The 12751-nt window shown below is 45.4% G+C and overlaps 1 protein-coding gene across 5 annotated transcripts in view; it reads left to right on the top strand.

The window, feature by feature from the left end:
- Positions 1–12751, top strand: part of LOC132782099 (voltage-dependent T-type calcium channel subunit alpha-1H) — a 229014-nt gene that overhangs the window by 203251 nt on the left and 13012 nt on the right. For 4 of the 5 annotated variants that reach the window (XM_067473303.1, XM_067473304.1, XM_067473306.1 and 1 more), the window contains exons 26-30: positions 4901–5052; positions 6001–6110; positions 6242–6375; positions 8305–8375; positions 12631–12709. In XM_067473303.1, the coding sequence (XP_067329404.1) occupies positions 4901–5052; positions 6001–6110; positions 6242–6375; positions 8305–8375; positions 12631–12709 (546 nt within the window). The remainder of the gene's footprint in view (positions 1–4900; positions 5053–6000; positions 6111–6241; positions 6376–8304; positions 8376–12630; positions 12710–12751) is intronic. The other variant, XM_067473305.1, reaches the window with a different exon arrangement.

Below are 12751 nucleotides of genomic sequence, written 5' to 3'. Positions count from 1 at the left end.
TTACCATCAATCCAGTCATCTATCCATCTATTCATCCATCCATCTATCCATTCATTAATTCATCCATCCATCTATCTATTATTCATCAATCTATTCATCCATCAATATATCCATTCATTAATTCATCCATCCATCCATCTATTATTCATCAATCTATTCATCTATCCATCTGACATCCATCTATTCATCCATCCACATTCCATCCATCCATCTATCCATCCATTCTTCTTTTACCTATCTATTTATCTATTCATCTATCCATATTCCATCTATCCATCCATTATGAGTTCATTGTATCCTATGGAAATTTATGAGGTTGTTGGGGGTACTAGAACTCCCTCTGGCTGCTAAGTCTAGAGTGTAAATCCCATCATTCTTTAGGATGGTGGTTAAAGTGGAATCACAGCACTATAATTGTGCAGTACGGAAGATTCCCTTGAATCAGGAGGGTTTTGCAACCAAATACACACTGGGAAGTCCATCCATTACTTCTCTGGGTTGCTTTTTCAGCAATGGAGTAGTGGCTTGAGACTTGACCTTCTGGAAAACCAGGGTTCTAGCTTTAGAAACTCACTTTGCATGACCTTGGGCGAGGGACACTCTCTCAGCCTCAGAGAAAGGCAAAGGCAAGCCCCTCCTGGACAAATCTTTCCAAGACCTAGACCTAAACCAGAAAGCCCTCCAAACAGGAAACAAAAGTGGTCAGACCTTGGTTGCCCACTACTCTACTCCCTGGTTGGTTTTTGCATTTATAACCTTGCCATCCCACCGGATAGGGATGCCAAATCCCACTTCAGAAATGACCATCTTCTCCATCAGAAAGGCTGTGGGTGGAATGGTTTGTCAAGGGAGAAGAAATGGCTGTCAGACTCAGAAAGATAGGAAGGGTGCCCGTTGTGCTCCGTTTTCCTTGTAGGAGAGCTGTGGTTTGTCTGTGTGCTTTTGTTTGTATGCGGGTGCATATGTCTCCATGGCACAAACCATGTCTATGGTTTGCCCCCAAAAATCAGCTCCAGCTTCTCATATGGGGACATGAGAGAAGCCTCCCACAAGGATGATAAAAACATCAAATCGCCAATTCTCTCACACCAGAAGCGACTTGCAGTTTCTCACGTCACTCCTGACTCCCCAAAAATGAGCCCTGCAATATTTGGCATTTTGGTGAGGAAGGGAGAGGATGGAGATAGGAATTACGATGATGGAAAAGGGTTGAAAGAGTCGGTCAACATTTTTGGAAACATGATTCCAACTCTAAAGAATGAGAATTGGAAAGATGAACTAAGACTGAACCACTTGGGGTTGCTTTCTTCTTGGTTAGAGATCTTCACCCAAGAGGAGCCATGTTTGCTCACCTTTCCTACCCATAAAAAAAGCCATGGAAGCCAATGGCACCAATGGGTTGCTGTGAGTTTTCTGGGCTGTATGGCCATGTTCCAGAAGCATTCTCTCTTGACGTTTCACCCACATCTATGGCAGACATCCTCAGAGGTTGTGAGGGCTATTAGAAACGAGGCAAGTGGGGTTTATATATCTGTGGAATGATGTCCAGGGTGGGAGAAAGAACTCTTGTCTGCTTGATACAAGTGTGAATGTTTTTCCCCCACCCTGGACATTCCAGATATATAAACCCCATTAGTATTGAATGGCCTTGCAGCTTCAAAGCCTGTTTGCTTCCTGCATGGAGGCATCCTTTGTTAGGAGGTGTTAGCTGGCCATGATTGTTTCATGTCTGGAATTCCCCAGGACCAGCAAACACTTCTCAACAAAGAATTCCCCCAATCAAGAAGCAGCCAGGCTTTGATGCTGAAAGGCTATTCATGGCTAATCAAGGTGGCCAGTTGCAACATTCACACTTGCCTCAAGCAGACAAGAGTTCTTTCTTCCACCCTGGACATAATTCCACAGATATATAAACCCCACTTGCAGAGTTTCCAACAGACCTCACAACCTCTGAGGATGCCTGCCATAGATGTGGGTGAAGCGTCAGGAGAGAATGCTTCTGGAACAAGGCCATACAGCCCAGAAAACTCACAGTGGTGCTGATGTGAATTGCTGCAATGCACCACAGCCCACGATGCAAGATGTCTCCCAATGCACAACTAAAGTGGTTCTGGGAGCAGTTGTCCCCCAAATGAACTTCTCCAAGCTTTGGTGGAATGTACTTTGCTCTTGGTTGCATATATGTTCATGTCCTCTCTGTGCAATCCATGCAACACAACATATGGGATGAGTAGTTTAGGTGCAAAGTAGTATCCATTCATGTGCAAAAGCAGTGACCGTAGTGGTCAAGTGTCCACCACGTGTGGAGTCCTACATGTTTCAGATTGTGGCGTGCAAAGGGAAAGAGGGGGTCATCTAGCATATGCGCACACAGCCCATAGTCCTGATGTGTCTTATCCGTGCCTTTGTCAAACCGCACACGCATTGACTTCAATGGCCTTGTGCCATGTTTCCATGCAAGAGTGGAATTAAATTCGGTTTTCCCCGAACTCCGCAAACAACCTCCACCCTGTGCATTGTCCTCCTTTCCTGGTGCATGAGTCGCATCTCTTCTAATGGACGTTGTGGGGAAATAGCATGATTTGTGTGTTGCATGTGACTTTCAAAACCGTTGTGGTGCCGGTGTTTGTGTCCGTAAGGTGTCCTCCTCCTCAGTATCTCCAAATCCTTTCTGAAGGCATCTGGAGAGGTTCCCTCATCCTGCTTTCGTCTCCATGCTTAGTATGTCAGATGCTTCCAAATCCCAGTCCATACCAATAGCCTGGAGGACAGAAATAGAGACAGGATAGATAGATGGATAGATAGATAGATAGATAGATAGATAGATAGATAGATAGATGATTGATAGATAGATAGATAGATAGATAGATAGATAGAGAAAGAGAAATGAGAGAGAAAGAGATAGCGCAAAATGATTGGATAGATGGGTGCGTGGTTGGAGATGATCTTGGAGAAGATTGAGAAAGAATGGCTAGTGATAGAACAGGATAGAGAGAGAGAGAGATGGCAGAGAAAGAGACAGAATGGATAGAGATAGGACAGACTAGAGAGAGAAATACATCAGAAAAACTAGATGGATGGGTTTATGGATGGATAGATGATTGAGAAAGAGACAGAGTACATAGAAATTGATAGATGATGATGTAGATAGATAGATAGATAGATAGATAGATAGATAGGGATAGAGAGATAGATGTTGTTTATATGTTTATACCTTGCTTTTTCTCTCTACAAAAGAGTAGTACTCTACTACTATTTAGTAGTAGCTGCTACTACTACTAAATAATAAATAGATGATAGGCAAGAGAGAGAGAGAGAAACAGATAGTAGATAGATAATAGGAGTGTGTGGACGAAACAGGATAGATAGAGAGATGTTGATAGACAAGGAAACAAAATGGATAGAGGTAGATAGAACAATCTAGACAGAAGAAAGAGAAAGAGTAGACGAAGCAGATGATAGTTGAGAGAAGACGATAGAGTAGATAGGGGAGAGAGAAGATAGATGGAGCACATGATTGGAGAGAGAAGGGAGAGAGATCAATAGAGATATAGAAGAGGATAGATAGATAGAGCAGATGATAGAAGAGAGAGGAGAAGATAGATTAGATAGATAGATAGATAGATAGATGGATGATAGATGATAGATAGATAGATAAATAGATAGATAGATAGAGCAGATGATGGGAGAGAGAAGAGAAACATATCAATAAATCAATAGAAGAGAGTAGATAGCTAGATAGATAGATAGAGCAGATGGTAGAGAGTAGAAGATAGATAGATAGATAGATAGATAGATAGATAGATAGACAGACAGACAGACAGACAGATAGATCCGATGACAGAAGAGAAAGAGAAAGATAGGATGGATGGGTGGATGGATGGATGGAGCAGATGATAGAAAAGAGAGAGAAGTCAGACAGACAGATAGATAGAGCCGATGATTTGGGAGAGAGATTAGAGATATATAAATAGATCAATAGAAGAGAGTAGATAGATAGTTAGATAGATAGAAGAGAAGAGAGAGAGAAGATAGATCATTAGAGAGAGAGAGAGAGCAGATGATAGGAGATAGAGGAAGATAGACAGATAGATAGAGACAACGATAGAAGAGAGAGAAAAAAGAATAAGATGGATGGATAGAGCAATTGATAGAGAGTAGAAGATGATAGAGAGAGAGAGAGAGATAGGGCAGGTGGATATGAAAGAAATCAACAGACAGATCAGTAGAATTAGCTCAAAGATTGTGTGTCAACTCTGAGCAGATTTCCAGGGCTCTGATTCCAAAGGGCAGAAAAGAGCAGCGTTTGCTGTTTGTTTTCTCTCTCTGGAGGGCAGGCCTAAGAGGAACATGGAATGACCCGGTCAGAAGGCATTGTCAAAATGTGCTTTTGCAGGCATCCATGGAGGAGGGGAGAGAGAAGAGAATCCCTATTGAGGTCCCAGCTGCTGTGTTTTCCTTCTGATCCGACAGTGATGGTTTCTGCCTGTACATTCTGATCCGTTTGCCTTTGGCCTCAGCTGAAGGGCTTGCCAAGAAAACTTTGGCTGGAAAGAAATATTTCAAAGGCCAAGGCTAAGGAATGGAGAATGAAGACCCATCTGTATTTTTCTTGTGCTTAGCCATAGAAACCTAGTGGGTGACCTTGGGTGAGTCACACTCTCTCAGCTTAAGGAAATGCCATGATAGGGTCACCCCATTGGAGTTACCCCAGTGGCTCCATATATCACCCACATTTCTTCCTATCTTCCCTCCATATACAGTTTCGTACCTTTCTGAACCAGTTGCCAGAAAGGGACCTGCTAGATGACCGCAAGGGACCCCCTTTGCAGCATGCATTGCCCCTTGAGTTTTGGGAGAGGCTCTTAACGACTGTGTCTTCACCCCCCTTTCTTCCCAGAAGCTCAGAGACGGCCATACTATGCCGACTACTCACCCGTCCGGAGGTACATCCACACGCTTTGCACCAGCCACTACCTGGACCTCTTCATCACCTTCATCATCGGCGTCAACGTCATCACCATGTCCATGGAGCACTTCAACCAACCCAAGGTACAGCCCTGGGTTCGATTCCCTCTTTATTAAATATGCAGTACTCTTGTCGGAGTTGCTGTGAGTTTTCCGAGCTGTGTGGCCATGTTCCTGAAGCATTCTCTCCTGACGTTTCACCTGCATTTATGGCAGGCATCCTCAGAGGTTGTGTACTCTTGATGAACCCACCTGGGCATAGTATATTCCCTGAGAAGACAGAAATGCTGGACCACTCTAACAACTAACATTTCAGACTACACAGAGAAGCCGTTGAAACCCACAAGCATGTGGACAATTTCAACAGAAAGGAGGAAACCATGAAAATGAACAACATCTGGCTTCCAGTATTTAAAAAAAAAACTCTAAAATCAGGACAGTAAATAAAGAACATCCCTCAGAAAACAGGGGAATTCCAGACAGAAAACGGTCAGGGCCAGCTAACACCTCCCAACAAAGGATTCCTCCAAACAGGAAGCAGCCAGACTTTGAAGCTGCAAGGCTATTCAATGCTAATCGAGGTGGCCGATTGCAATATTCACATTTGCCTCAAGTAGACAAGAATCATAGAATCATTGAGTTGGAAGAGACCTCATGGGCCATCCAGTTCAACCCCCTGCCAAGAAGCAGGAATACTGCATTCAAAGCACTCCTGACAGATGGCCATCCAGCCTCTGTTTAAAAGCCTCCAAAGAAGGGGCCTCCACCAGACTCCAGGGCAGAGAGTTCCACTGCTGAACAGTTCTTTCTCCCACCCTGGACATCATTCCACAGATATATAAACCCCAATTGCCTAGTTTCCAACAGACCGCACAGCCTCTGAGAATGCCTGCCATAGATGTGGGCGAAACATCAGGAGAGAATGCTTCTGGAACATGGCCATGCAACCCTGAAAACTTACAGCAAACCAGTGATTCTGGTCATGAAAGCCTTCGACCACACTTGAGATATCCTTTGTTTCTTTCCTTGCAGTCGCTGGACGAAGCCTTAAAGTACTGCAACTACGTCTTCACCATCGTGTTTGTGATCGAAGCCGTGCTGAAACTGGTCGCGTTTGGGTTTCGGAGATTTTTCAAAGACAGGTGGGATGTGCAAAGACTTCAAAGATTTCTGCTCCATTCACAAAAATTGAGCTTTTGGGGCCATGAGATCCCTCTGGATCCCTCTGCCTTTCGTTCTGCAAACCGGCTCTTGGCTTCTTCCCCTTCTTTAGGTGGAACCAGCTGGACCTGGCCATCGTCCTCTTGTCCATCATGGGCATCACCTTGGAGGAGATTGAGATGAATGCAGCACTGCCCATCAACCCCACCATCATCCGCATCATGCGTGTGCTGCGCATCGCCAGGGGTGAGCCAGGGCAGGACTGGACAGAGGAAGGAAAGAAGGAAGGAAGAAAGAAGGAAGGAAGGAAGGAAAGAGAAGGGCATAGGAGGAAGTAAAGAGAGGAAGGAGGGAGAGAGAAGGAAATAATTGAGAGAGGTGAAGAGAAAGAAGAGAGGGAGGGAAGATTGAGAAGGGTGTAGGAGGGAGGGAGGGAAGAGAGTGAGAAAAAAGAGAGAGAGGAGGAGGAAAAGAAGGAAAGAAGGAAGGAGAGAGAGAGAAGAGTATAGGAAGGGGAAGGACAGAAGGAAGGAAAGGAAAGAAAGGAGTAGGGAAAGAAAAAAGAAAGGAGAGAGTAGATTGTAAGGGAGGGAAGAAAGGAAAGAGAAAAGTAAAGGATGAGAGGAAAGGAGAAAGAAGATGAGGGAGGAAGGATGGATGGATGGATGGAAGGAAGGAAGGAAGGAAGGAAGGAAGGAAGGAAGAAGAAAGAAGGGCATAGGTGGGAGGTAAAAGAGAAAGAAAGAATAAGATAGAAGAGGCAAAGAAGGGAGGGAGGAAAGAAGGAAGGAAAGAAGGGCATAGGAGAGAGGGAAGGAGAGAAAGGAAAGAAAAGGAAGAGGAAAAGAAGAGAGAAAGAAAAGGTGAAAGAGAGAAAGGTAATGAGAGGAGAGTAAAAAGAAGAGAGGACTGAAAGAAGGAGGGAGGAAAGAGAAGGGCATTGGTGGGAAGGAAAAGAGAGAAAAAGAAAGAATGAGAGAGAAGGAGGTAAAGGAGGGAGGGAGGGAAGAAAGAAGGAAGGAAAGAGAGAGCATAGGAGGGAGTGAAGGGCGGAAGGAGAGAAAGCAAAGGAAAGAAATAAAAGGGAAATGAGGGAGGAATGAGAAAAGGAAAGAATGAGAAAGGAGGAGAGAAAGAAGAAAAGGAAAGAAGGAATGAAAGAGAGAAGGAAGGAGAGGAAGAAAAGGAAAGAATGAGAGAAAGAAGAAAAGGAAAAAGGGAATGAAAGAGAGAAGGAAGGAAGGAAGGAAGGAAGGAAGGAAGGAGAGGAAGAAAAGGAAAGAATGAGAGAAAGAAGAAAAGGAAAGAAGGAATGAAAGAGAGAAGGAAGGAAGGAAGGAAGGAGAGGAAGGAAGGAAGGAAGGAAGGAAGGAAGGAGAGGAAGGAGAGGAAGGAGAGGAAGAAAAGGAAAGAATGAGAGAAAGAAGAAAAGGAAAGAAGGAATGAAAGAGAGAAGGAAGGAAGGAAGGAAGGAGAGGAAGAAAAGGAAAGAATGAGAGAAAGAAGAAAAGGAAAGAAGGAATGAAAGAGAGAAGGAAGGAAGGAAGGAGAGGAAGAAAAGGAAAGAATGAGAGAAAGAAGAAAAAGAAAGAAGGAATGAAAGAGAGAAGGAAGGAAGGAGAGGAAGAAAAGGAAAGAATGAGAGAAAGAAGAAAATGAAAGAAGGAATGAAAGAGAGAAGGAAGGAAGGAAGGAGAGGAAGAAAAGGAAAGAATGAGAGAAAGAAGAAAAGGAAAGAAGGAATGAAAGAGAGAAGGAAGGAAGGAAGAAGAGGAAGAAAAGGAAAGAATGAGAGGAGGAAGGAAGGAAAGAGAGAAAGGAGGGAGGGAGAACAGAAAGAAAGGGAGTCAAACAAGGGAGGGGTTTAAGGAAACAGAGATCTAACGAGGGTCAATGAAGAAATGGCAGAAGGAAGGAGATGGGAGAGCAAAGGACAAGGCAAGGGAAGAGGGTGTGCAAAACATGATTGGCAGGTGGTTTCTGGCCCAAAGGACAACTGCCCATTGCCAGAATAAAGGGGCCCCATTCCTGGCAATCAGGGCTGCATCCTTTGGCCCACAAGCCACTTTTGCAGGCTTCAAGTTGTGCGGGGAGGTCCCTTGCATGGAAAGGAAGCTGCTCCCTGGTTTAGAGGGATCTGTGGTGGTCTGATGGGGGCTTGCCTTTGCTTTGCAGTGCTGAAGCTGCTCAAAATGGCCACCGGGATGCGGGCCCTGCTGGACACCGTGGTCCAAGCCCTCCCTCAGGTAAGTCGGGGCCTCAGGTGAGCTGTTATTTTCAATGGAACGAAGAACACCTGCCTCTCGTAGGGAAAATCTCAAGTGGAGAAGCAATACCAAGAATACACTAGTGCACAGGCATGGGCAAACTTCGGTCCTCCGTGTGTTTTGGACTTCAACTCTCACAATTCCTAACAGCTTCAGGCCCTTTCCTTTTAACCCTCAGCCACTTAAGAAAAGGAAAGGGCTTGAGGCTGGAATTATGGGAGTTGAAGTCCAGAACACCCAGAGGGTCAACATTTGCCTATGCCTACACTAGACCAAGGTTTTCCAAACTGTGTGTCAGGAGGAGGAGGAAGAGGCCCTCAAAGGGCATCCAGTCCAACCCCCTTCAGCCAGGCAGGAAGACACAGTCAAAACCCTCCCAACAGACAGTCATTTGCCCTCAATTCAAACACCTCCAGAACCCACTGGAAGAGACCCCCAAAGGACATCTAGTCTCACCCCTTCAGCCAGGCAGGAAGGCACAGTCAAAGCCCTCCCAACAGACAGTCATTTGGCCTCAATTCAAACACCTCCAGACCCCACTGGAAGAGACCCCCAAAGGACATCAAGATGAATGCAGCACTGCCCATTCCACCATTATCCACATCATGCGTGTGCTACGCATCGCCAGGGGTAGTCTCACCTCTTCAGCCAGGAAGAAAGGCACAGTCAAAGCCCTCCCAAAAGACAGTCATCCACCCTCAGTTCAAACACCTCCAGAGAAGGAGATTCCACTGGAAGATACCCCCAAAGGACATCTAGTCTCACCCCTTCAGCCAGGCAGGAAGGCACAGTCAAAGCCCTCCCAACAAATAGTCATCCAGTCTCAGTTCAAACACCTCCAGAGAAGGAGACCCCACTGGAAGCGACCCCCAAATGACATCTAGACTCACCTCTTCAGCCAGGCAGGAAGGCACAGTCAAAGCCCTCCCAACAGACAGTCATCCAGCCTCAGTTCTAACACCTCCAGAGAAGGAGACCCCACTGGAAGAGACCCCCCAAAGGATATCTAGTCTCACCCCTTCAGCCAGGCAGGAAGGCACAGTCAAAACCCTCCCAACAGACAGTCATCCAGCCTCAGTTCAAACACCTCCAGAGAAGGAGACCCCACTGGAAGAGACCCCCAAAGGACATCTAGTCTCACCCCTTCAGCCAGGCAGGAAGGCACAGTCAAAGCCCTCCCAACAGACTGTCATCTAGCCTCAGTTCAAACTCCTCCAGAGAAGGAGACCCCACTAGAAGAGACCCTTAAAGGACATCTAGACTAACCTCTTCAGCCAGACAGAAAGACATAGTCAAAGCACCTCTGGATGACCATCCAGCCTCCATTTAAAAATCTTCAGAGAAGGAAGTTCCACTGGGCTCCCAGACAGTCTATACTTGACTACAGTTAGAAGGGAACTCCAAAGGGCATCTAGTCCAACCTCCTTCAGACAGGCAATAAAAGCATGATCAAAGCCCCCTGGATGCCATCTGTTCAAAAACCTCCTGAGAGGTTTAATCCTTACAGAAGTACAGAAATTTCAAAACTTCATTTATATATAACTTATATATAATGCATATATTATATGTATTATATATTGCTTGGAACTCTTAATAAGGGACTGGCTTATTTTCCAGTTTGCTAGTGAAACTGTTTACCGTGTCATGAAAGGATGCATGCCTCAAAAACATGTCCCCAACATGGAAAGTTTGGAAAGCTCTGCAAGACACAAATGTACATCCGTTTTGCAATTCTTGCACCACAGATCCAGCCAAGTTGAATTTACTAACTTAACCAAATTGATTATTGCAATGTTTATTATTATTATTATTATTATTATTATTATTATTGCTCCAAAAGTCCATGAATGTTCATGGACCGTCAGTCCTTTTCCAAGAGGGTGAACTCATCTGTAGGAGATGAAGGTGAAAACCATGAAAAGCCAACACAGCTTGCTATGCAAATCTGGGAGTGCATTGACTTTGCATAATTTATGCAGGATTTTCTCCGGAGGACTTTTCCATTGCTTGCTGTATTTGCCCAAGCGTTGAATGTACACAGCAGCATCCGAGGTGGATTTCTAGCGTAACTTGGCCCATCTCAGTTGGGAAGAAAATCCTCTTGCCGATGTTAACGATTCAGTGCGCAAAGCCATGCGCCGCAATGTTTCCTCCTCCTCCCTCATTTCCCAAAGGCTGTCCATTTGCAGCTTTATTCAGTCACTCAAGGGCAGCAAGCAAGAGATGAGAAGTCTCTGTGATAGAGTAATGCCTGCATTGAGATGTATAGGTCACCTCCAGGGCTTGGAATTGAGCCTGGAAACAGACCAGCAACCTGGATGTGGGTGAACTATAACTCCCAAACCTGTTGCAGTAAGGGAGTTTGGGGACCCCTTGGCAATCGACTCCTCCATCCAATGGCTCTTATTGTACACTCGCGATGCCTGGTTTAGGGATTCTGTAATGCTGCTTATTAGACATTGTGTTTGTTTGGTTTTGCATTTTCATAATTGCCCCCATGTGGCTCTTTGGTAGTAGCATACACATAGGCTCCCTTCATCAGTAGGGTTCACAATGCTCTGTGATTGTAGGTGAACTACAACTTCCATCATCAAGTAAATCCCTCCCCCCTCCACACCAAACCTAACAAGTATGTTAAGATGGCCATGATGGGTATTTGTGCCAAGTTTGGTCTAGATCACTCGTCACAATGCTGTTTGGTTGTGAGTGAACTACAGATCCCAAACTCATGGGTTCTTTTCTCCCTCAAACTCTGCCAGCATTCAAAATTTGTCCTGTTGGGTCTGTGTGCCAGGTTTGGTCCAGATTCATTGTCGGTTGGGTTCTTGATGTGGGTGAACTATAACTCCCAACCTCATGGGTGAATTCCCTGCAAATCCAGTCAGTACTAAGTTGGTCCTGTGTGACAGGTTTGGTCCAGATCCATCATCGGTTCAGCTCACAGTGCTCTCTGGATGTGGGTGAACTATAACTCCCGACATAATGGGTCAACCCCCCACCCCTAAAAAAACCTTTGTCAGTATTCAAATTTGAGCCATGTTGAGTGTGCCAGGTTTGGTTCAGATTCATTGTCGATTGGGTTCTTGATGCAGGTGAACTATAACTCCCAACCTTGTGGGTTAATACCTCCCAAACCCAGTCAGTACTAAAGTGGTCCTGTTGGGTCTGTGTGCCAGGTTTGGTCCAGATCCATCATTGGTTCAGCTCACAGTGCTCTCTGGATGTGGGTGAACTATAACTCCCAACCTCATGGGTCAACACCCCCCCCCCCCCAAAGAAAAGCCCCAACCAGTATTCAACATTAACCATGTTGGGTCTGTGTGCCAGGTTTGGTTCAGATTCATTGTTGGTTTGATTCTTGATGTGGGTGAACTATAACTCCTGGCCTTGTGGGTCAATCCCTCCCAAACCCAGTCAGTACTTTAAGTTGGTTGTGTTGGTTCTGTGTGCCAGGTTTGGTCCAGATCCATTGTTGGTTGGGCTCACTGTGCCCTCTGGATGTGGTGAACTATAACTCCCGAACTTGTGGGTCAGTCCCCCCCTCCCCCCCACACACACAAACCCTGCCAGTATTTGAAATTAGCCATGTCAGGTCTGTGTACCAGATTTGGTCCAGATCTATTGTTGGTTGGGCTCACAGTGCTCTCTGGATGCAGTGAACTATAACTCCTGACCTCGTGAGTCAGTCCCGTCCCCCACACACACACACACACAAACCCTTCCAGTATTTGAAATTAGCCATGTTGGGTATGTGTGCCAGGTTTGGTCCAGATCCATCGTCAGTTGGGTTCACAGTGCTCTCTGGATGTGAACTATAACTCCCAAAATAAAGGACAGTTCCCCGCATACCCCACCAGCATTCAAAGTTGACCATATTGGGACTGTGTGCCAAGTTTGGTCCAGATCCAATATCAGTTAGTTCAGACCACTCTCTGGATATGCTGAACTATAACTCCCAAAATTAAGGTCAATTCCCTCCAAAACCTGCCAATTGTTTCTGTTGCTCATGGGGATGTGTGTGTCAAGCTTGGTTGAGATCCGTTGTGGGTGGGAGTCACAGGGCTCTCCGGAATTGGGAGCTGTCTCAGAAATTGCTCACAAACATACATACACACAAACATATTTTCACTTCTATTATATAGCTAGATCAAGACTTGCTTCTGAAATGTAGACAACTCTCTATTGGCATGAATCCATGTGACCTAATTCTCCACCTTCCTTTTGTTTTTATTAGGTAGGGAACCTTGGCTTGCTGTTCATGCTGCTCTTCTTCATCTACGCCGCGCTGGGAGTGGAGCTGTTTGGGAAGCTAGGTGAGCCCTCCTCCTCCTTCTCCTCCGTCTCTCTCTTTTTCT

The sequence above is a fragment of the Anolis sagrei genome, chromosome X, assembly GCF_037176765.1.
Source record: "Anolis sagrei isolate rAnoSag1 chromosome X, rAnoSag1.mat, whole genome shotgun sequence".
NCBI classification, from domain to species: domain Eukaryota; kingdom Metazoa; phylum Chordata; class Lepidosauria; order Squamata; family Dactyloidae; genus Anolis; species Anolis sagrei.
The sequence above is the reverse complement of the archived record's forward strand: the minus strand, read 5'-3'. Positions and strand labels throughout refer to the sequence as shown.